A 22,929-nucleotide genomic window follows, 5' to 3' on the forward strand; every position below is an offset into this window, starting at 1 on the left:
AAATACACTGTTGTAATCATACAATGAGGCGTAATTACAGATGAATAAAATATTATTTAAGCTCGAAAGAATAAATACTAATAAATAAAATTAATTGAGCGAACGAGTGCCACTTAATATCGTAGTATCGCGTCAAGTCGATTGGTATCAGTCTTTGATCACTATCCGCTCTTCATTTGATCATTATTTGAGTAAATTAATAGTAGTTTATGTAATTAGACGATAAAAGTATCATTTGGCGAATTTGCTTGTATAATACGACCGACGACCAAGGCATTTGTTATTAATAATCATATATATTCCGTATCATGTGATCAATAGCACACCGTCAGTATTGAAATCGTACAATAGTACTAACAAACAATCGCAGTGTTCTCTCATTCGGGTGAACGTATGTATTTATTTACACTCACCAAATTCTGGGGTTGAATTTTAAAGGAAGTGGATGTTACTCTTTGATATCTTCATTAATAGAGTAAATTATGCACAATCCTGCAATCGTCGTGTTCAACTGAACAGCCGGGTTATCTGAAATCAGGAGGGAATTATCGTCATCAGATTTTTATCCAAAATTCGATGAGTTTTTGTAAATTCTCGTAAAAAATTCCGCAGTTTTTTTGGACCACTCGGAACTTGCAGTTTTACAAATTCAGTTGATTTATTTACTTTTCGAGAAAATGTGCATCGACTTCCTAGTGAAGTATGAGTTTGCATTACTAGTCGAAGTTACGTCAATTTAAAAAAATAGCCAAGTGCTTAAACAAGTATCTTGGACATGTTGGGCCAAAAAAATGAGACGAGTGGGACGATTATTCTTACAAATTGTACAGCAATCGTTTCACTGATACTTTTCAACTGTACATGGATACTACAGTACTATCTATATATATTTAAGACAGAAATGTCGAGTTGGTGACGACGATGGTGGTGGTACAATTTGTCCATAGTTTTCCGCACCCTCTTGAGAATGAGTTTTATGCCGATTGGAAAGCTCCTAGTCACTACTGGGTACTCTCGAGGTCCTCAGCATGCCCAGTTACGTTTATTTTTATGTCAGAGCAGTCTGCGATGATAATGGAAGCGTTAAAAACGAGAAATTCGTCAAAGGGTATGACAAAACAATGCCATTAAACGAAATTATTGTTAATTCCCAAAGATTATCTTAAATTTTATTATTTAGGAATGCTGAGCTGCTGGATGTGCAAATACCGAGGGACATCTGGGAAACTCTTGGTCGGTATAATCTTCTCTCGAGGAATCTAAGGGGGGGTCTCACGGGGTGTGGAGACATTCATCATCCCGCTAAGGTCGTGTTCAAGGTTTGCATATTTTTTACATATTTTTTACTCATCACAAAAATAGTGTCTGGAGGGTTGAAAAGCTGCAGTTGATTATAAACAATAAACCAGGTAATATTTATGTTGCTAGCAAAAACGTTAATTTCTTCTGGATGTGGTCCAACTCTTTCTCGTTGCGGTGATGTTTTCATATTTTTAGATCCGCTATTTCCAAACACATCTCATGTTTAACAAAAACAATCATTAACTCATGTTTCGATGTTGATGTTGAATGTTTTCCATAAAGAGCAGGAGGAAAATTAACGCAAAGATCTCGGGAACTGTTTTGAATACTTTTTGACCACGGAAATTAATTAGGTATTGAGGAAATGATCTGGTTTCTGGGTAATGAGGTCTAATAGTACGGTTTCTCAGACCAGGAAATTTATGCTGAGAACGGGTTTGATGTGTTGATTATTCGTGGGACATGTTTAGTTTTCGGAGAATTAGTTGAGGATAATATTTATTTTGATTCATTGCTATTTTGCCAACAACCAGCTCATAAAACATTCTGTGGGAGATTTTTCTCAGGACAATATAGGCGGAAGAAAATGTCGCAAGACTTCTTGATAGAAAATTTCACGTATTCTGACAAATTATGTTTATACTTGGATTATTACACAAATCCTCAAATTAATAAAATATTTTGAAAATGCCTGGGAAAATTAGGAATTATTTTGTTCTTTCAATTTTTTACAAAATTTAGAATTATTATTTATGTACTTCCGGAAGCATTAAGTTCAGCTATAATACCGAGATATATGTTATCTGATAACTTTTACGGACACAGGATATCTTCTGATACTTCTAGATAACTTTTAAAGTGTAAGCCATTAGGACCACGAATATTTTTTCCATCAATGTTTTCAAGGAAAATGTTCAACCGACAATAATCGATGAGAAAATTTAACAGGAATTTATCATTTGACAGAACAGAATCTAGTATAATTTTTTTTATATTTTCTATTTGTTGAGTAATTCCGTTACAGAACTTCAAGTATCTGTTCCAGTATGGTATAGAGAATACCATACACTCTGTATTATTTTAGCCATGAAATTGTTAATTTGACTCGAACATACATAACATGAAAAGATATAAATAATTCTCAACTCTTTCAACTGACAATTCCCCGAATTAACGGGTTCACACACCGAAACAAAGATCACTCCAACTTATTTCTAGACTTCGCAAAGGAAAAAAAAAACTGAGTTCGTCAGCCCCAAAAAAGTCCCCACCAGTGGTCTCAGTGGTTCTATTTTCCTCAAAAATTTCCCGAAAATAAATTTTCCTTCAATTTCAATTTTCCGAAAATTGGTTAACATTCAAAAAACCGCTGCTCTGTTCCGGACTGATTCACATCGAGACATAATATGCCAGAAAATCGATTTTCCGAACGCAATCGCAGAATCCACCCGCTGCATTTCCTCGAGTTTCCCTACTTCATTGCACTCTACACAATGATTTGTCGCCATTCATTTTAACTTTTCTTTATCGAGTCATTTTACATAATAACAAGCAGACAGAGGGCTTCTACTGGCTCACGTTTTTTAAACCTCGAGTCTTGCCATATGACAGGCGCGGTAGCTCTTTGATATCCGCAGTGTGCTACCAATCCTCGGTCAGACAGTTTTATCATTTCGGAGTGCAGGATTTGCATTTACATGTAACCCCTCGAAGTCATTGCGATTGTGTGATTCTCATCAGTGCTTAATGAACATAGTGAATATTTTTTCCATTTTCAAGTGATCACGTAAATTATGCAGAAGTTTAATCGGACTGTTTATTTTTTATTGTAATCACCGACTGATTAGAAACACCAGTGCATTGTTTCCATTACTGGTGACTATGAATATTAACATGATATAAAATTTAATGAAATATAATCTATGCGGAATACGCGATATGGAGTAATTATTAGTCATTTCAAATTTTAGTCGGATAAAGGTTGCGAGACGCCTAGTTCTATCAATTTGTGCCAATCAATAATGCGAAATGCAGTGTTATATCTGCATTACGCTCCATTCATGTCATCACTTCATTCTTGACGCTCTGTGATCGTTACCTACACGCTCCTTACATGAGGTTCTTATCAGCGATTACAGTAGATAGTCCCTAATGCTTCGATTTCCACTTACCCGAGGAAATAACCCGCAAATTCAATGGGACTAATGCTTTTTTTATTGTATTTAACAAATGCTCCGAAACACTAAATTATTTCTATTTTTTCTTATATCTTGTTAAGGAAAATTTAATAAGATTTAATATACCGTGCGATTTTATTCGGAATTTATATACCTTTGATTGATCAATAGATTCCCTCATCATTTAAATCATTCTATTATTCCGTATCAAGTGATCAATAGCACACAGTCAGTATTGAAATCCCACAATAGTACTAACAAACAATCGCAGTGTTCTCTCATTCGGGTGAACGTATGTGTTTATTTACACTCACTAAATTCTGAGGTTGAATTATAAAGGAAGAGGATGTTACTCTTTGATATCTTCATTAATAGAGTAAATTATGCACAATCGTGCAATTTTATATTTTTTTCGAAGAACGGATTTCATATTTTTCGGCCGTGTAAAATTTTCAAGACGTCCCGAACAATCGATCGCAACAGAAATAATTGACAGACATTATTAACAATCACTTGTCATTCGTAACAGCAATTCAATTTCGTATTAGGGGTTCAACAATACAAAGACTGCATTCCAATTACTCAATGACATGACTATAGCTATGTTACTCAGTCGTAGGAATGGAGAATTGAACAACTTGTTGAAATTCTAGTGAAACGGCGGCTAAAAACATTTAATGAGTCATTGAATAAAGAAAATTGTAAACAAAAGTGTTGAGTGAATAATCTCAGTGGATCAACATGAGTAATTACGGATGGAATATGGATGTTATCAGCGAGCCAGATTTCGTCAGACAGAAAGTCGAGAAAAATGTAAGCCTACACAAGAACAAATTCAATTTACTGTGCGGAATTTTAAAGAGTGTTGGGACTATCATTGGCATTGAACCAACACCGGCAATTATGCGAAGGTCGCTAGGGAGCTCGTTGCTGGTTTATGTCATACGCAATGCTTGATGGTGTTTTCTGTGGTCAAGTCCTAGGGTAATGGGTGCATGTTTGAAAGCGCAAACCAGCTTAGATAAAAAGGGAGGCTCTCTAAAAATTTCTAAAAACTTGTTCCCTTTTTCATCCTATTCTTCTCTTTTTTTTTATCAAGGAGATCACCTTAAAGCTTGGAACATTTGAGTTGGGGAGATTGCACGGAATACTTTGCTCGGAAAAATGGAATTCCATAGACTTTTTCTACAAAACATTTTAATTAAACAATAAAAAGTGAAATACAAGTCTCATAGACTTTTCTGCTATATTTACCGGCCTTTAATAGAATAATTTTCTCGCGTGTCGCGAGTTTCATGCCATAGCTATATTCTACATTTTAATATTCTCATTAAGGAGATCCAAATATTTTGACCATTATTTCCTCACTGCAGATGTTTTAAAAAATCTAAAAATAAAACTCCGTAAATTTTCCATTCCCCTCCCAACGAAGGAATCACCACTAAAACATTTTACAAACGACCTTGAGACGGAGGTGGGTCCCCGTGACCCAGTAACACGAAAAATGATCCCGAATGATTCTCCCAGTCCCCCTCATTCCCAATTAGCCCTCAAGAAAACCGAGTAAAAATGTGATTAATGACAAACTGAAAATTGTTCAATGTAATGATGAGATCACAATGAGAATGGCTAGTCACCTAACGGTCCTCTCCCTCCGGCTCGACAGTATCGCAGGCATCAGTTGTTCCCGACCATTCGATCGCACCATCACAATTGATTCACGAGTTCAATAATTGTTGACAAATTCTCTCCCCTTGAATCCTCTTGCTATCTAGTGCTTGTTGAAAAATTGGTGAATCGAGTGAAGTAGTCGACTTATTGGTTGTTACCTGGGAGAATCGGGATGAGTGATTATGGATATTATCAGCAGCCCTGTGGCTACGGCTGGAACGCAGCTGCTATCGAGCCCGGAAACGACGTCTTTGTCAAGAAAGAGTGTCCAGTCAAGCGGGTTTTACCTTCTCTATTCGCTATCAAAGTGGTACTGAACCTTTGTTGAAATTTTTCTGCTGTATTTACATCATTCTATTGACTTATTATTATGCGCGAATCCTTGTTTACCATAGCTGTTGGAACACATAACCTCACTTCTTGGCGTATTTTGAAATATGGTCATCAATGTATCTACATTAAAATGGATAAAAATGAATAAATTGTTTGCAAAGTGCCTGTTTGCTTATACCATGAAATTCATGGTTTACAAAGTTTTAACAACACAATATCTTGGACTTTGGGAAAGAAAACTTTTGCCCAGAAAGTCAGTGCTTGCGCTAATGACCGACAATTTATCGATGATGAGTAACTTCTCGTCCCATTTAATATGGATGAATTAACTATTGGTAGATTTTATTCTTAAATAAATATCTCTTCATTCGTTCGCTGTTAGTGTAACGAATGTAACGGTTTTCGTGAAATAAAAATTACGTCATATTGTCATTAAACTAATCCACTTGTAAAAGAATTAAAAGTCGCCCCACTATTCAATCATCATTTAAATACCAAATGCCCATTAAAAAAGTAGAAAATCAATTAGGAAATTATTCATTCTATTTCAAACAGATTCTAAATGATAACACGTCAAACTATTCATTTTTTTGTGGAAAATTCTGTCAATATTTTCTGGTGGTATTGAAAAAATCCAGCCGATACTTTCCGGGTATCTGCTACGCAAGTTGAATAATTACCTTTTTTTTGTTGCTTTGGGGGGATTGTTGGGTAACGAATGGGTAGTGGGTGGGAGGAAGTGATTTTGCTATTATGAGGAAACATTATGAAATTATTCCCCGATGCTGAAGTATTTTAGGTGATTTTCCTCGTCAATGCCTCGACTGTTGGCGGATTTTAGGATACCTTTTTTGTAGAGCAGGAAATTACGGATAAGGCCTCTGGGGATTTACCAGGATACACGTTCAGGTTCCTTGGATTTGTCACCATATCTTTAATAACTTTCATTCTCAGAAACGACAAAATTTCAAAATCTTGCAATAACATCCTGTTGTAGAGGTCATGAAGTTTTCATTGTGGATCTACTGGCTTTCCAGACGCATAGAAAATGCTGTCAATAATCCCTCAAAAGTAATAACTGCGACAGTACTTATGTTCTCAATTAGTTGACTTATTTTCTAATTATTTCCCCTTGTTACACTTCGCCCTCAACCCCTTTCTTTTTCTTTATGACATGAAACATTAGCCGATCCCATACCTTTTATAATAAAACTCAGTATCCGCAACTTCCGACTGCTCTGATGATTTGTCACGTCGAGATAATAATGCTAATCTCTCTGTGATCACGCAGTCAATAATGAAACATTCAATCACGAATTTTCATACTTCTCCCAGGCACTTTCAGAGTTCCCTGGCACTACATACCCGCCACTGGGATTGTACTTTTAATTTGTTCCTGAAGGACCATGGAAACACTGATATCATACCCGATAACACACCGGATACTAACACCAAGTTTTCCTCACCAGATAAAGAATTGTTAAATTGGTCAGTTTATTCCAGTGAGTTCGCCAGAACGAAGTAGTTTCATCCTCTTACATCAAATTCCCCAGATCATCCACTATTATTTCATTCGTCTCTATTCAAGTCGCAAATTCGTAAATTGAAATGGAGAACCAAACCTATTCCTACAGTATTACAACTCGTTACAAAAATTACATGGAAAGGGGTGTGGCCGAATTGAAAATGTCGCAAATGAATAAAATCATTCGCGGCAATGTAAACAACAGTTCAGTAGAGAGTCATAAGACAAGCCTTCTAATTCCACCAAAACCTGAGTTGAACAAAATTAGTGGAGTTAATAAACCAATAGTGCACAGACATTTTATTTACAATGATTCGCCGATTAAGACGCGAGGAAACTCCATAGGAAAAGCTTGCTTTAATGTAAATTATAATTAGTTACTTAAAGAGCAACACAAGGACGGGTTTTTGATGGGCAAAGAATTCGTCTTTCTGGTTCTCACCTTATAGTTCATTTGTTTATAATTAATTCACCTGTAAATCGAAAAATCAAAATCTATTTCTAATGGATTTTGTGATTTTTTAAAGACAAAACCAGTAAAATCATTAGCAATTCAATGTAAAAACCTCGTTGCCACAAAAATCATAATTAATAGGATTAACATAATATTAGAGATCACGGTTTATAAATTCTCTAAGCATCAATTTTCACGTAGTGGGATGAGAAAAAGGAGACGAGTAACAACTGATCTTTAATGAATTCGGTCTAAATTTTGCTATTCCTAATACGAAATTAAATTAATTGCCGTGAATGACTAAATGAACAAAGGGATAGATTCTGTCAGCGACTGAATCAACAATTCAATTCAAGTTTGTAATTGATTTCAAATGGATCAATTCTGATTATAATTGACAGCTAGGAGAGAAAGGATCAGGTTTCAGAGCTCAGGGAGCAGTTCAGGATTTCAATCAACTCCGTCAACAATGTCTTCAATCTGGACAATTGTTCGAGGATCCAGAGTTCCCGGCGGAGGATTCGTCCCTCTATTTCTCTCGCCGTCCGGCCGGATACATAGAATGGAGGCGTCCAATGGTAAGGAATTCGATCTAATTCGATGGTTGTCCAGATTAGAAAGTGCTTTGTTATTCCCTCAGGAAATTGCGGACAATCCTCGATTATTCGTCGAGGGATTCTCCAGATTCGATGTCCAGCAAGGAGAACTGGGGGACTGCTGGCTACTCGCTGCAGTTGCCAATCTCACCATGTATCCACATTTATTCTTTCAAGTTGTTCCGGAGGATCAAGGGTTCGATGAAAATTACGCTGGGATCTTTCACTTCAGGTAATTTACGAGGTTTCTCTTTCCCCTTATTCTTTCTACTTTAACGAATGAATGCCTGTGCAAAGATATTAATCACTAATAAACCAATTCTACCAGATTCTGGCAGTACGGTAGATGGGTGGATGTAGTGATAGACGATCGTCTTCCAACGTCCCACGGTAAATTGATGTACCTCAGTTCAGCAGAAAACAACGAATTTTGGAGTGCACTATTGGAGAAAGCTTATGCTAAACTTCACGGCTCCTACGAGGCATTAAAGGGTGGTACAACCTGTGAAGCCATGGAGGACTTCACAGGAGGGGTCACCGAAATGTATCAGATGGAGGAAACTCCCCCGAATCTCTTCAGCATTCTGCTGAAAGCCTATGAGAGGAACTCGATGATGGGCTGCTCATTGGAGCCAGATCCCAATGTTCTTGAGGCCGAGACACCCCAGGGTCTCATCAGAGGACATGCCTATAGTATCACCCGAGTAAAATATGTGGACATTCAGACTCCCAATCAGTCCGGAAGAATTCCACTGCTGAGGCTGAGGAATCCCTGGGGCAATGAGGCGGAGTGGAACGGCCCCTGGAGTGATGGATCTCCAGAGTGGAGATTCATACCAGATCACGAGAAAGCGGAGCTGGGACTCACGTTCGATATTGATGGAGAATTTTGGATGTCTTTTCAAGATTGGAAGAGATTCTTTACTAATTTGGAAATTTGTAATTTGAATCCTGATTCTCTTAGTGAGGATGATCTTAATTCGGGGAAGAAGAGGTGGGAGATGAGTGTCTTTGAGGGGGAGTGGGTAAGGGGAGTCACTGCCGGGGGGTGCAGAAATTTCTTAGGTAATTTTTTGAGATTCCAATGATTTCTATTATTCTATGGGCGGTTTGTAAAGAATGATTTATAAAAAATTTCCACCTTATTTAGACGTTTTTGAAAAAAATATATTAAACACTGTTTTTCTCATTTCAGAAACATTTTGGCACAATCCTCAGTATATCGTGACCTTAGAATACCCTGATGAGGGCGATGATAAGTGTACCGTGATTGTAGCACTGATGCAGAAGAACAGGAGAGCTCAGAAACGAATGGGTGCAGATTGTTTGACGATTGGCTTTGCCATTTATCACCTCGAATACCCAGAACGATTGCCAAAACCTCTGGACGTTAATTTCTTCAAGTATAATGCGTCTGTTGCCAGATCACCTTCGTTTATCAATCTGAGGGAAGTCAGCTGTCGATTCAAACTGCCACCTGGTACATATTGTATCGTCCCTAGTACTTATGATCCCAATGAGGAGGGTGAATTCTTATTGAGGATATTCTCTGAGAATAAAAACAGCATGGAGTACGTATACGTTTTTGTTAATTAACCTCATGAAATAATTTTCGAAATAATTTCATTAAAAATGAATCAATGTATGAGGAAATCTGTTCTCACATATTTATTAAAATTTGTCATTTTCTAGGGAAAATGATGAATCTGTTGGCATTGGAGAAGTCGATGACAGGGTACGTACATCCATTTACCTCCTTTTTTTTATGAAATTAAATGTCAATATGAACAGTAGCATTCCTGACACGTCAGCACGAGTAGATCATGCACTCAATGAATCAGTCTCAATGACTGAATAACTAACGTCATTGTAGGCACATCACATAATAGACCTGTCATTGATTATGTACAAAAAAATAGTCTCCCATGATTGTTACTTATAATTAATTAACTATACAATGATTTCTTCTTCTGGGAGTGCTAAAACGCTGACATAATACGCATGAGTGTGGGCTTGGCTTTTAGGTAATTAATCGTGGAAATGAAGTTAGGAGAGGAGGGGACCACAGTGTGAGTTATTAATGGCTTTAATAATTATCTTCATCCATTAAAAATAAATCGATGGGAATTATTCTGGAGGAGAGAAAGGAGAACGAGACATATGTTTCAAAATTTTTAATCAATTTTTTTTTTCCAAAATTTTAACAACAGTAAATGTTAACAGATAATTCTTGACGTGAAAGAAACTCCGGATTTGTTATTTTAATTTCTTTCTGTTTAAAATGTCCCACAATTGATCTGCAAAAGATATCAATCCTTTCAATTCAATTTCAGAGAATTGCAGAACACAATGTTTTGCATGAAAAAATTGAATTGATATTTTTCATCGAATATATTTTATTTAAAGACATTCCGAAAGTACTATGGATATAGATATCGCATGTGCAATCATTTAATTTCTTCTTCTCATTTCTCCACTGAATTGCGCACCAATTATCCCAAATGCACAATTTATTAAATTTGTTTTCTATGATTTCTTTCCCACAACAAGAGGATGAAGAGGAATACCCAAGTACACAAGCCCTAACTATAATACTAATTAAACTCTGGAGAGTGTAATCAGCGAAACTTTTTTATCAATTCATTTTCATCGCTTACAGGTCAGAGACCAGCCAGAGCCAGATCGCAACGAAGAAAAAATTCGTGACTTTTTCCGGAAGCTCGCTGGGGACGACATGGAGGTCGATTGGATGGAACTAAAAGAGATCCTGGACTACGCCATGCGTAAAGGTATGTCTCTAAAAATATCTTATGGTTGTATCTAAACTAGGATATTTTTTGCAACAATAATGCAACGTCTGCTAAAATTTGCAAAATAATTTGAAATTCTCATTTAATTTGGGAGAAATCAAATTATTAAACAAATATCTTCATGAAAAATCTGTATTGTCAAACAAGTGTCTCTATATTTTCTTTCCACTCTCTCTTTTCTCTTTTTTATACACATTATTATGTAGCATAATTAAAATGTAGACAATTACGTCGTTTTATTACACCTCATTTAGATTTTAACCCTGCATCGTCCCATCACATATCGGACAATGTTTTAGTTGGTTAGTGGGCTGTCTTCCTTTCATTATTGCTTTACTCCTTGCTTTCCTGGTATTCTATTTATTCGCTTTTTAAAATATTTATAATTTATCTATTCAATACAGCGAAGCTGTACATAGGAAAGTTCGCACGTTTGAATTAACGAATTGATGGTACAATTTACTGTACATATGAAGCAATTAGTATCTATCGGTCATGTTAATCAGTCAATTCACGCCCGCACGTGTTCGATAATAATTCGCTAACATAGTGTGTTGTTACTGGCTAGAAATCCCACAAACCCGACATAATGAAGCACATCCATCAAATACTGAGCAAGATGGCTCTATGGTGGATTTCATCATCTCCCTACTCTGCGGAATTATTTGTAATAATGAACAGTACGGTAAACCTGTAGGTAAGAATTATCATTCAACGTTTTAGCCGACAAAATTATTATTTTGAGTTTTCAGCCTTATGCAACTGGAAAATAATATTAAAAGAGAGAGATTCCCAATTATAAGTGTCGAGGAATACTTCTGGTTGCTGTAAGTTTGTCTAATTACATCGTCATTTAATCCTGCGAAAGATGGTCGTATAAAGAATTATGAAAAGTGTAAATTGGATAAAAATTGTAAACTCCTGTTTTTTAGAACAATTAAACTCCTCACGTCATCTTGCTGCAATAAATCATTTATCGTCATATCTACTTTGTGTTTCATGTTAATGCTGTGCTTGATGATTGTATAATTCTCCTTAACCAGTACCAGATAGTTTATACCAATTATACAATAATGATAATTGACCAGTTGAAATTATTTTGAATATTGTCGGTTCCACGAAGGACAAACTATTATTTTATTATTTTAGAAATGCATAATGAGGGATTCAGCAAGGACATTTGTCGTAGTATGGTGGCTATGATGGATACCGATCACTCCGGGAAATTAGGGTTCGAAGAGTTCCTGACACTATGGACTGATATAAAGAATTGGAGGGTGAGCTTCTCATTTATTGGTTCACTTTATTTATTGATTTGTTCACTATAATTTTTTTTTCTCATTACAAAGGCTACAATAAACACTTGGACGTTGCCGATTATTTATGGGAAAAGTGTTAACAAAATGAAGCCTCGTATTAAAAATCTATGAAAATTCTTTAAATTGCTTTATAAATTGGTGTTGACATTTTATTCTTTAAATTCATGATTGGTTATTTTTCATGGTTAACTTTCAGGCTGTATTCAAATTATACGACCAGACTGGCTCCGGATACCTCAGTGCCTTTGAGCTGCGACAGGCTCTTAACAGTGCTGGATATCGATTGAACAATCACATTCTGAATATTCTCGTTCATCGATATGGAACTAAGGATGGACTCATTCACTTTGACGACTACATCATGTGCGCTGTTCGACTAAAAACTATGATCGGTCAGGGTCATTACTCTTTGGATGATGAATTATTACTTGTATAGGCATAATACTGCTTTAGAGTTTCATTATCCCAGTCATTTGTTCGGTGATGAAGTGCTATGAAAAAATTAATTCGAAGATTTCTTTGCAAATATTCTTTGAAGAAAAGCGTCAGGTATTTGTCTTCCGCTCTATTTTCTGATAAACTAATTTTCTTCGGGAAAAGAGTTGTTAGAATATAATTTTTAAGCTCATCAATTTCTAAGATATTTGCAGAAAAGTTTGAGATGAATAGGACAGAAAATTATAACACATCATCATTGTTCACCTACAATACCTTTATGTTTCAATCCGAACTATGAATATTTCCTCACACTTTTACCGCATCAAAAATACAGTGGGAATGTACTTATCGATGTAACCTCATTCTCTTCTAGTATTCACCGCTTCCATCAATATTTCTTTGTATGAATAACAAATTAACCGAATCCGCTTTGTGTTTTGCAGACATCTTTCAGGAACGCGATCCCAAGCGTACTAACTCAGCCACGTTCACATTGGAAGAGTGGATGGAGAAAACATTGTATTCATAAATGTAGCATAATGATGCATTCATCTTGAAAAAACCTAAATTATTTTAAATTATTTGAAAAACATGTTATCTGTTATTGGCATTTAAATTGGATGGCCTTTGGCTATTGATGATTAATGAATAATTAATTGATCATGTGATTGTTAATTATTCATTTAACTGATTCAGAAGAAGCAATTTTTTTACATAAAAAACTAAAAATTGTGAAATACGTCCACTTTCAGGCATTAATTGAATGTTCATGTTCGATAATTAATAATCATTCGTTAGTCTACCTCTATGTGCCTCATTGTCTTGCATTTCTTCTCATGGATACAATAATAATCATCACAATAACAATTATTGGTTTTAATGACCATAAACATCTGGTATATGATATATTCAGGGATATAATTAAAATAACGAATACGAAAAGTAATATATTTTGGTCATACTTCGAACTCTTGTTAGAACTTCTTTTCTTCCAATTTTACGGAATGAAATCTATTGAGTGGTAATTGTGGAATCGATTGTACTGGGAGTATATTTTCTAATAAATTGTCATGACGTATTGTAATATTTCAAATATCTTCGACTCCATTTCATTTAACATTCTTATTTATTGTATCCTATCACAATACTTCCCTTCTATCAAACTTTTTATTGCTTTATTTAAAGAGGCTACGTATGAGGATACTCTCATTTCGAGTTTTCGAAGGTTCACTTTGTTTGGGTCTTAAGGCCGTTCCCAATTGAAAATTATAATGGGCAAACCCGGAATCTAGTCTAGAGACTATAACAAATATTCTGTTAATAATTTGCCACTCTCTGTCTATTTTTTTAGTAAATATTTTTATTAATCAACAACTACAAAATACACTGCTGTAATCATACAATGAGGCGTAATTACAGATGAATAAAATATTCTTTAAGCTCGAAAGAATAAATACTAATAAATAAAATTAATTGAGCGAACGAATGCCACTTAATATCGTAGTTTCGCGTCCAGTCGATCGGTATCAGTCTTTGATCACTATCCGCTCTTCATTTGATCATTATTTGAGTAAATTAATAGTAGTTTATGTCATTAGACGATAAAAGTATCATTTGGCGAATTTGCCTGTTTAATACGACCGAAGACCAAGGCATTTGTTATTAATGATCATATGTGTCAAATTATACTTTCATTGGCGTATGACATACACTATTTTATGTTATTGGGCCCGAAAACCGCGATGTCCGAGCGGAGCGAGATTAGAATTGCAGTTTATCGGTCCTAATGACATAAATCATCTTTGCATCTAGATCATTCAACATAAGAATTGCGCATAAATAAAAATTGGAATGACAGATGAAAATATGGCGAGGCATGGACTTAACGAGCTACTTTACCTGTAAAATTTATCATTTTTCGTTTTATAATATCAATTTCTCTTATGTTTTCATCTTCGTATTATACAATAAATAATTGACTAGAAAGAAATGCGAAATGGTAAGTAAATACATTTATGATAGAGTCACATCCTTAATTTCACGTGATATCATAGAGGCTGTCTGGATAGAAGATAATTATCGTCAGGAGTGATTTACATATGAAAATCTATTCTATTACACGTAAGTTTTTTTTTTCAATCATTTGGTCTGGTCACTTATCATTAGTATTGATTAGAAATTAATTTATACATTATTCTACATTTATTCTGCAAAGAAAATGATTTTTTTTCAACTGAGTTCAACAAATGAGCCATAATTTCAGCGGATATGTCCGAAACTCTTGGGTTTAGGAAAAAATTTCAGAACACATGTTTTGCAGGAAATTTCATAATCTGCAAACAAATATTTCCTGATATTTTTCCATAAACTTATTTTCAGGAAATATCGGCAATATCGGCGTCATGCTAATAAAATTAAAATGACTGACTAAATTTTTATTCATTGATTCGAACGATAAACTAAAAGTAAAAAGCGTAAAGTTTCATCTACCTCTACAAATCCTAAGTAAAGCCTCGTGATTTACGTCAAAAATACAGTCTTTTCATAATTACCGAAATATTCAATCTGTTCTCCTCACGCCTCTGAATTCAATTTAATATCTATCCGAACGATCAGCCTACGAATGATATGGGAATGTCCATGAGTTATCTGTTCTGTACCATCTAAATTCTATTTAGATATTTCACATTGAGAAGAATTCCAACAACCGAAGGAGAGAATTAAAGAGTGGCTGTTCTTTCATTGTTCATGTCATTCGATTATACTTAAAAAATGATCGGATGCGTAGAAAAAAAAACATTTTTCTTTACAACTGATTAATTTTCGAACGAAAAAAGTCTTGTGATATTTTACTTAACTTTCTGCTTTCAAAGATGTTTACAAAGAATTTTTTGTCACTGCTGCTACGTTCAGCCCGTATTGGAAAGTGCTTTTCGTTGACTCGTAAACGAACAATGAGACAGTTCGTGACTCGCTGAACGTAACTTCGCTAACAAAAACTATAGTTCGGACACATGTGCGACGGAGTGGTTAACGAATGGGAAGTTGGCGGCCTGAGGTGAAGTCGAGGGCCGCCAGTCCCACGAGTTAAAATACCCGTCGCACTTGTATCGAAATATACTATTTCGTGCCAGTTATTCATTCATTCATACACTCATTTTTCCTCAAACATTTATATGAAAAAAATCTGATCCAGAATTCCTTAATTATCTTTAGACACTAATTGTTTTTCTTTTAAGGGAATGGTTGAGAAATGGTTGTTTTTTTTTCATTTGCCTGTAACCCTCTCGGTTCCAAAGAGATTAACATAAACCTGCCTTCTGATATCTCGGGGTTTTTGTAGGATAAGAAAAATTTGCTACATAGAATAAATTGCCATAGACCATTTTTCGTATTTTATGACAGTCCCCACAAAAATGGATCTCTTGACCTTTCCAAATGGATGTCGTCCTTCCAAACATTCTCAAAAGTCCTGTTCCCCATTTCCCCAAACTTTCTCATGAATAAAATTCCATTCATAATTTTTCAAATACACCTGAAACCAGTAATTCTATCAACAAATATAATTTCCGTTATTTATTATCGATATTTTGCCATTGTCGACAGCGAACTTGAAACCATTCTCATCCCCCCCCCCCCATAAAATCATCCAAACTTTCCGTTATTCTCTTTCCCTACACCTCCTCTTTCAAAATATAAACATCGTCAGACTCTTTGGACCTCTGCACCCTGACAAAGCGACTCGCAGCTCTTCCTAATCTCCCTCATAGGAATACTCTGGTTGCTCATCCCCCAACCCATTAAAATCTGCAATATCCCTGTATCTTCACTGATACCGAGCAGTCCTCGGAAGAATGTACTCGTGTAGAATAAACTACCATTAGACATTTTTCGTATTCCATGACATTCTCTATGAAGAAAACTCTCATGACATTTTCTAAAGGATCTCATTCTTTCAAACACATTCACAAAAAACACGTTCTCCATTTTTCCAAGCATTCTCATGAATAATATCCCATCCATAATTCTTCAAATATCTCTGAAACCTCTAGGTTGATCAACAAATATCAGAACACTTTTTTGTATCTCATTCCCTACAAAAAAGTTTCTCTCATAATTTCCCTCCTTAAATTTACACCGTCACTTTATTATCGACATACCCCTCAGCGTCTCCCTCATCATCATCAGCGAACTTGATCCCATCTTCATCCTCCCCAATGAAATCATAGAAACTCTCCCTTGTCCCTTTTCCCTCGCACTCAACCCCGTAGTCAGGGCTTGCCACCTCTTTCTCCTTCAAAATATAAATATCCTTAGCCTCTTTGGACCGGTGCACTCTGACAGGTGACTCGCAACTTCTCCTGATCTCCCTCATGGGAATGCTCTCATTGCTTCCCCGCCTGTCTCCCCCATCCATCCCATTAAAATCCGCAATATCCTTGTACCTTCTCTGATACCCAGGAGTTCTCGGAAGAATAAACTCGTCCTTTACCTCACAAACATCTCGATCACTGTCTCTAGAAGTATCTCGTCTCAGGCCCCTCCTCTTGCTCACCAATCCCTTAGAAATTTCACTCGATTTCCTAATCACCTCGGCATTGCCCTCACTGTTCTCGACGTACTCCTGCAATCTGTTTCTAATAGCAGCGGGAGTTCTTCTCTCATCGTCTCTACGGCACATTGCACTCTTCGGTCTCTCTAAGTCATCCATGTTAATTCTCTCCTTGTAATCCTCATCCCTCAATCGATTTGGTATTATGTCGATTTGGGGATTATTATCGCTGTGACGTGATAAAGACTCCTCGCTTATTCGTGTTCTCGACTCCTCGAGAATCCTGTGGATTGGGAGGATTCCCTCGCTGAGACGTGCTCGGTATTCCGAGATTATTTCATCGTGCAGCCGACTCTCTCCGGGGTCCAATCTCCTGGGAATTGAGTTTTGCTCGTATTTTATCGTTTTGTATTCACCAGGGGTGAGAGATGTGCCTTCTGTGTCGAGGGGCACTCGATCTGGTATCTCCTCGTAGTGATGGTCCTCCTTCAGGGAATCCAGAAGCTCAGAGTCTGGTGTCAAGGGGGGTATCCACACGAGAAATGCTGGGTCCATACCCAGATATGAGCCTGGTGCTGCTCCGGCGTTTACTACGTTGTAGTCGTAGTAGTCGAGCTCAAGGTCGGTATCTGGATTTGCCAGGCTGAATTCAGAGCCTGGACCCTGGAGCAGACGTTCGCGGTTTCTGCGGTCTTTGGTCTCCTTGCCGCAACGCAGGTTCGAGATATTTGATGACGTACTGGCAGGGGAAAATCCCTGGAAGGGGCGGACTTTTAATGGACGCAGCTATTTCGCGGGAATATCTTAGTAAATTCGCTCGGAAATTATACATTAATTAGCTAGAAGGGTGGAAGTGCGTGAAATGTGCGCGTGTTTTTTGTTATTCTATTTTTAGAAAAAAAAAACTGAGGACTGGGTTTATCTCGTGACTGCAGTTGTTTTTATGAAGAAGAACTTGAACGTTGGAGTTTTGTGAAGCTAGTGAATTGTGAGTTTTTACATTGGTATTTTAATTGATAGAGAAGTGGTGAAAATGATGAAGACTTAATGAATTCCTAGATAAATTTAAAGGAAAAAGGAAATTCTTATGTACGAAGAGAAATTGAAACATTAGATCTCATTTTTCAGGAAACCATTTACTGACAAAGATAATTCAAATTATTCAGTAGCGATTTCTTCTATAGAAAATGTGATATGATTCAATTTCCCAATTATGTGATGCAAAAAGCGTCGGTGAAAAGATTTTCAGAAATTCACGCCGAAGAATGTTCATAACAACCATGTCAACATGATATATTGTAAGCAAACATTTTTATAACATCCTGTTACAAATAGTTGAACTTCCACATCAATCTTTCACCACTTTATCAATACAAAATCTATAAAAATTAGGGAAAAAATAGAGAAAAAAATGACTAGAATGAAAAGCAAAATAAGGAAACCCATCCAGAATATAACGACACTCTAAGCATTAATATTCTCGCATATCACGGCTGGGGATACCTTGAATTGGAGTATAGATGGTTTTTGTTGTGCTAGGCTTACGTTATTCGCACTGTTGGAGCCGCTCGTGGTGCTGTATCGTCGATCGTTTTCCAAACTTGATGCCTCCTCGGACACGGGACTTATTGGACCAACTGTACGGAGCCTGTAACATCAAAAGGCAAAGGGAAAGCCCCAATGTACTTACAAATGGCCAATAACCTGTCATTTATCGATTTTCCCACGACTTTCGTAACTAGATTGTGGGAAAATTGAGGGGTGTTTCATGATTAGTTTTGATGTAATAATATAGGACTGATTTGAAGGCACAACCACAATTTACGATCTCTAAAATCGTAAGAGTCTTTAAGTGGATATGATGAAGTGATAGTATTTATGTATTTGTTAGAAAGTGATGGAGAAGTTCAAGTCGAATCATATTTTTACTAAGTCATTTCAAAGACTAGACAGACTCTTTTGCGAGATCTTTCAGATTTAATAGTTATCGGATAGTCAATACATACTCACTAGTTGCGCAATAGTTTTTACGTAATTCTGCTTATCGCTATAGTTATTCATTTCAACGAAAAAGACCAACGGATATTTCCCGTGATTGCAAAATTTTCAATACATATTGACCTTATCAGCTCATGAACGAGATAATTATACTGATATGATACATCAACTTGAACAACTACCTTTCTAATTCACTTCCCCATTGATAAACGTCGATATGGAAGTGAATCTAGCGTAAAACACATAGAAGAGCAATAAAGTAATGGAAAGTGCTGTGCACAATGTACGTTTCACTGATTGCCAATTCTAAAATGCTTTCGAAAGAAACAAAATGAACTATCTCTATTCATGCATCCCATCCCATTCAATATTACGTTGTTCGAATTCCATTCCGCAATTCTCGAGAAGATTGTAAAAACACTGATGATTACACTAAAAGAGAATAGAAAAGGTACTCGATATTAAAAGAAAATTAACAGGGTTTCAAAGAAATGAAAAAATAATCACTGAGTAGTGATGTTAATGAACTTCATTCTGATAATTGAAGTAATAAAATTAGAGACTGGGCAAAATGCCCTAGAACTTACTTAACTGGTCTGGCGAATTTTATCTCAGGTTGGCCAATTGTTGCTGTGCTTGATACTGAGGAACGTCTGGATGGAGTGCTTCGTGTGCTTGGCACCATAGTTTTTTGAGAACCACTCTCATCGTTATCCCTTTGTTTTGGGGTAATTGACTCCACGCTCTGCGCTTCCTCCATTCTGTTATTTCAATCAGTAAAATCCAGGCAGACGTGAGTGAAATGAATGGTAAATCATAAAGGTGTTTACATTCCAATCGTAAATAATATGCGCCAGGATAGCAATTGAATTTTCTCGAGTGGGAAAAATTTCTACCTTGTTTTATGCTCGTTCTGTTGAAAAATCTAAATGGACTATTGTATTTCGGTACTAACAATTCGGACAGAGAATAAGGTAATCATGATAAATATTCAATACTCTACATTTTCGATTTGTTCCTTCATCTCTAAGGTTCACAGATAAAATCTTGATAACTACCATTCATTCATTGTTTGAAACTTCAAGTGGTGATGGTAATCCACTATAGTAATTAATGAATGTGTGATAATGTATAAAAGCTCATGATTCTATTGTCTTTTTAACTATAAATAATCTAAAAGCACTGGTTGCATTCTCTCTGACAGCACATGAAAACCAACCGCGAGTACATAAAAATTAATAATATAATTTTAAAAAGTTATTAATTCAAATTGAACTTCCTCGAGGAGAAAATTACTCGTTGCGCTCTCTACGTCACCCGTTTACCGTAAAAAAATGTAATAGAAACTCGTAAATATCAAGAATTCTGCAAAACTATTTCGTACGTATCGAAAAAATTCTCAACATCTCATTGGAAACTGCCTAAACGTCATCTCGTTCCCTTCAAATATCAATGCAAGCAAACCAAGTTTTACGTCCCACCCACTGAAGAAATATAAAAAAAATCAAGATATGACATACTCCGCTTGAGTTTCCGTGCTTTCATAACCATCCTCGAGATCAGCAGTAGTTTCCTCGAGACGTCCGTGTCCCGATGATCCCCTACGAGATAATCGAACCAGGGAAACAACTTCTGAGATTAAAGTTGCTGAAGAAATAGCTCTTGCACGTCTGGCCAAGCCCTGCATAGATCCACTGCAGGCTGAAATGAAAAGTGGTTTTTCGTAATTAACTCCTCACCGACACCATTTGACTAAAAACTTTAGCCACAATTCCTATTAAATTTCCCAAGGGGGAAATCGAATAGAGCTATCGATACCTGACGGATGGAAAAGACGTACTTGAATTGTCAGTCAGACTGTCTAAATCCTCGGCAACCTGATACTTTCTGTATTTCACCGCATACTGCAGAGCCAGAATGATGGAAACGAGAAACATGAGTAATAGAAGTGATGCGGCGGCGACATGAGCTGGGGAAAGCCACATTGCCCAGCGTCCGGCGGCGGCCATGACTTTTGGACCAATAAGGACTGCGGTTGTATCCGCTGTTCCATTTTCCATCTGAGGTTTCACTGTAAACCGTCCATTAGGATATCAAATTACGAGGGAATTCACTCCCCGAAAAATGGGAAATTACAGATGCAATGAAAATTATGTCTGGGGGATGATTTTTAAGTGTTTCACTTAATTCTTTGGCATGCGGTGATGATCGAGTCTTGGCACGAAGTGGTCTAGGGAGATGAACAATTTAAATAAGGGCAACATGTTCAATCATTTGCTATTTTAATTATTGAATAATTAAACAAAAGAGGCAACAAAATAAATCACTGCGATTGTTGTGCGCTCGTTCAATGAACGCTTAAAAGTAAAAATAAAATCACTTCACGACATCGCCATTGAATTGCACTCAAAAGAAATTGATTTTCTTTTCTGTAACTCACAGAATATCGAAGCATGAGCGAGAAATCCACCGACACAGGATGCCCTGGCCACCACAATTTCATCACTGAAGAACTCGAGAAGTAGTCTCTCTTCACTTGAAATTATTGTGCCAGATTCTGATGGACTTTTATCCAATGCAATATCAGCTAAGAGTTCAGCACTCAATGAATCCCCATCTCGCGCTCTCACGTACTGTCCAGGGCACGGGAACTTTGTTTGATCGAAGTGAAGCTTGATCGCGTATTCTGCTTCAGTCTATAGTGGGGAAAAAAGAGCAAAGGACATTGTGTTAAATGAAAATCAGTTGCAATGTCAACAGTTTTTTCTCCTTTTTTTAATTCATTAGAGAAGAAAGAGCATAGAGATACACTTGAACTTTGTAACTATTGATGGATAAAACAGATCTGGAGTTAAGAATTGTCTTATTAGTACCGAAAAGTTTTTGAACTTTCATTGGAAATCCTTTTGCAAACAGCTGAGAATTTCTTCTCTACATTTCGAGGAGTATTAGGGGGAATGCTATGCCTTTGAAATCTGCAAACTTGTTTTATTGATAATTGCTTCCCTGCCAATGCCATCCGCATTACCTGAATCAACCAGAATGATCGTCCTGGGCAGGCTCGTGTACTAGCAGCCAATATCCTCCTCTCAGTTTCATTTCGCAGATTGACAAGACAACCACAGCGACACTTGTTGCCAATTTCCGCGGTAACCTCTGGCCTCTCAACTGCCAGGCCCTTTCCATGATTGCACTCCCAGTCGTTTGGTGTCAAATTGCTGTTCAGATTCAGTACACCGGAGCCACCGCAGGGCTCAGTTTCCACGGCTTTTCCCTGACAAAATTTAGCACCATAGCGCGGTGGTGGATTGTCACAGAATCTGTAGCGATTTCGAACACCACCCACGCAGGTACTGCTGCACGGACTCCAGGGGCTCCATTGACCCCAACCACCCGCATCACTGTCTAGTGGAGATAACAGACAAATGGAAAAATAATAATTGAAAAGTCTATTGTGCTGCTGTCACCAGATGGATAAATGAAACGAGATATCTTGAATGATATCTCAGAATGGAAAAGATTTACACTCTAGGCAAAAAAAGTTTCTGGTGTCCGATGATATTACTCGAGGAATCCGAGAAACAAAGTGAAGATTTGCCCTTCGCCACATACAGTTTAATTATTTTTTCAATAGGTTCCAGGGAAATCATTGAATCCCATCATTACCATTTTTTAACCGACACCAAAGGACATTCAGATAATCCCTTAAGGCCTGGGTAACCTTCGACTCGTTAACGTTTCAACGTTGTTGAGA

At 36.7% G+C, this 22,929-nt stretch overlaps 2 protein-coding genes and 1 long non-coding RNA gene across 21 annotated transcripts in view; 2 read left to right on the forward strand and 1 right to left on the reverse strand.

The window, feature by feature from the left end:
• The first annotated feature begins 523 nt into the window (after positions 1–523).
• On the forward strand, positions 524–13,718 carry LOC135172938 (calpain-A). Of its 17 annotated transcripts, none has more exons than XM_064139465.1 (13): positions 524–1,108; positions 1,181–1,319; positions 7,864–8,040; positions 8,103–8,290; positions 8,387–9,123; positions 9,254–9,629; positions 9,751–9,793; positions 10,083–10,127; positions 10,718–10,847; positions 11,437–11,565; positions 12,018–12,145; positions 12,384–12,579; positions 13,069–13,718. In XM_064139465.1, the coding sequence occupies exons 1-13, from the start codon at positions 1,029–1,031 to the stop codon at positions 13,152–13,154; spliced, it is 2,454 nt and encodes an 817-aa protein (XP_063995535.1). In that variant the 5' UTR covers positions 524–1,028; the 3' UTR covers positions 13,155–13,718. The 17 variants fall into 17 exon arrangements, with proteins under 17 accessions (XP_063995535.1, XP_063995545.1, XP_063995546.1 ...); XM_064139475.1 differs by lacking the exons at positions 524–1,108; positions 1,181–1,319 and adding exons at positions 2,868–3,245; positions 4,093–4,292; XM_064139476.1 differs by lacking the exons at positions 524–1,108; positions 1,181–1,319 and adding exons at positions 2,868–3,245; positions 4,133–4,292.
• Positions 13,719–13,865: 147 nt separating this feature from the next.
• Positions 13,866–22,929, reverse strand: part of LOC135172933 (uncharacterized) — a 50,844-nt gene continuing 41,780 nt past the window's right edge. For 2 of the 3 annotated variants that reach the window (XM_064139453.1, XM_064139454.1), the window contains 7 exons: positions 22,204–22,580; positions 21,616–21,871; positions 21,016–21,246; positions 20,696–20,876; positions 19,763–19,936; positions 18,681–18,825; positions 13,866–17,933 (listed from right to left, as the gene is read on the reverse strand). In XM_064139453.1, coding sequence (XP_063995523.1) covers positions 16,758–17,933; positions 18,681–18,825; positions 19,763–19,936; positions 20,696–20,876; positions 21,016–21,246; positions 21,616–21,871; positions 22,204–22,580 — 2,540 coding nt within the window. In that variant the 3' untranslated portion in view covers positions 13,866–16,757. The remainder of the gene's footprint in view (positions 17,934–18,680; positions 18,826–19,762; positions 19,937–20,695; positions 20,877–21,015; positions 21,247–21,615; positions 21,872–22,203; positions 22,581–22,929) is intronic. The other variant, XM_064139455.1, reaches the window with a different exon arrangement.
• Positions 17,940–21,862, forward strand: LOC135172958 (uncharacterized). Its single transcript, XR_010301227.1, has 4 exons — positions 17,940–18,165; positions 18,717–18,859; positions 19,791–19,984; positions 21,618–21,862. It is a non-coding gene; the product is annotated as an uncharacterized LOC135172958 (long non-coding RNA).

This window comes from Diachasmimorpha longicaudata, chromosome 2 (genome assembly GCF_034640455.1).
Source record: "Diachasmimorpha longicaudata isolate KC_UGA_2023 chromosome 2, iyDiaLong2, whole genome shotgun sequence".
Lineage (NCBI taxonomy): Eukaryota > Metazoa > Arthropoda > Insecta > Hymenoptera > Braconidae > Diachasmimorpha > Diachasmimorpha longicaudata.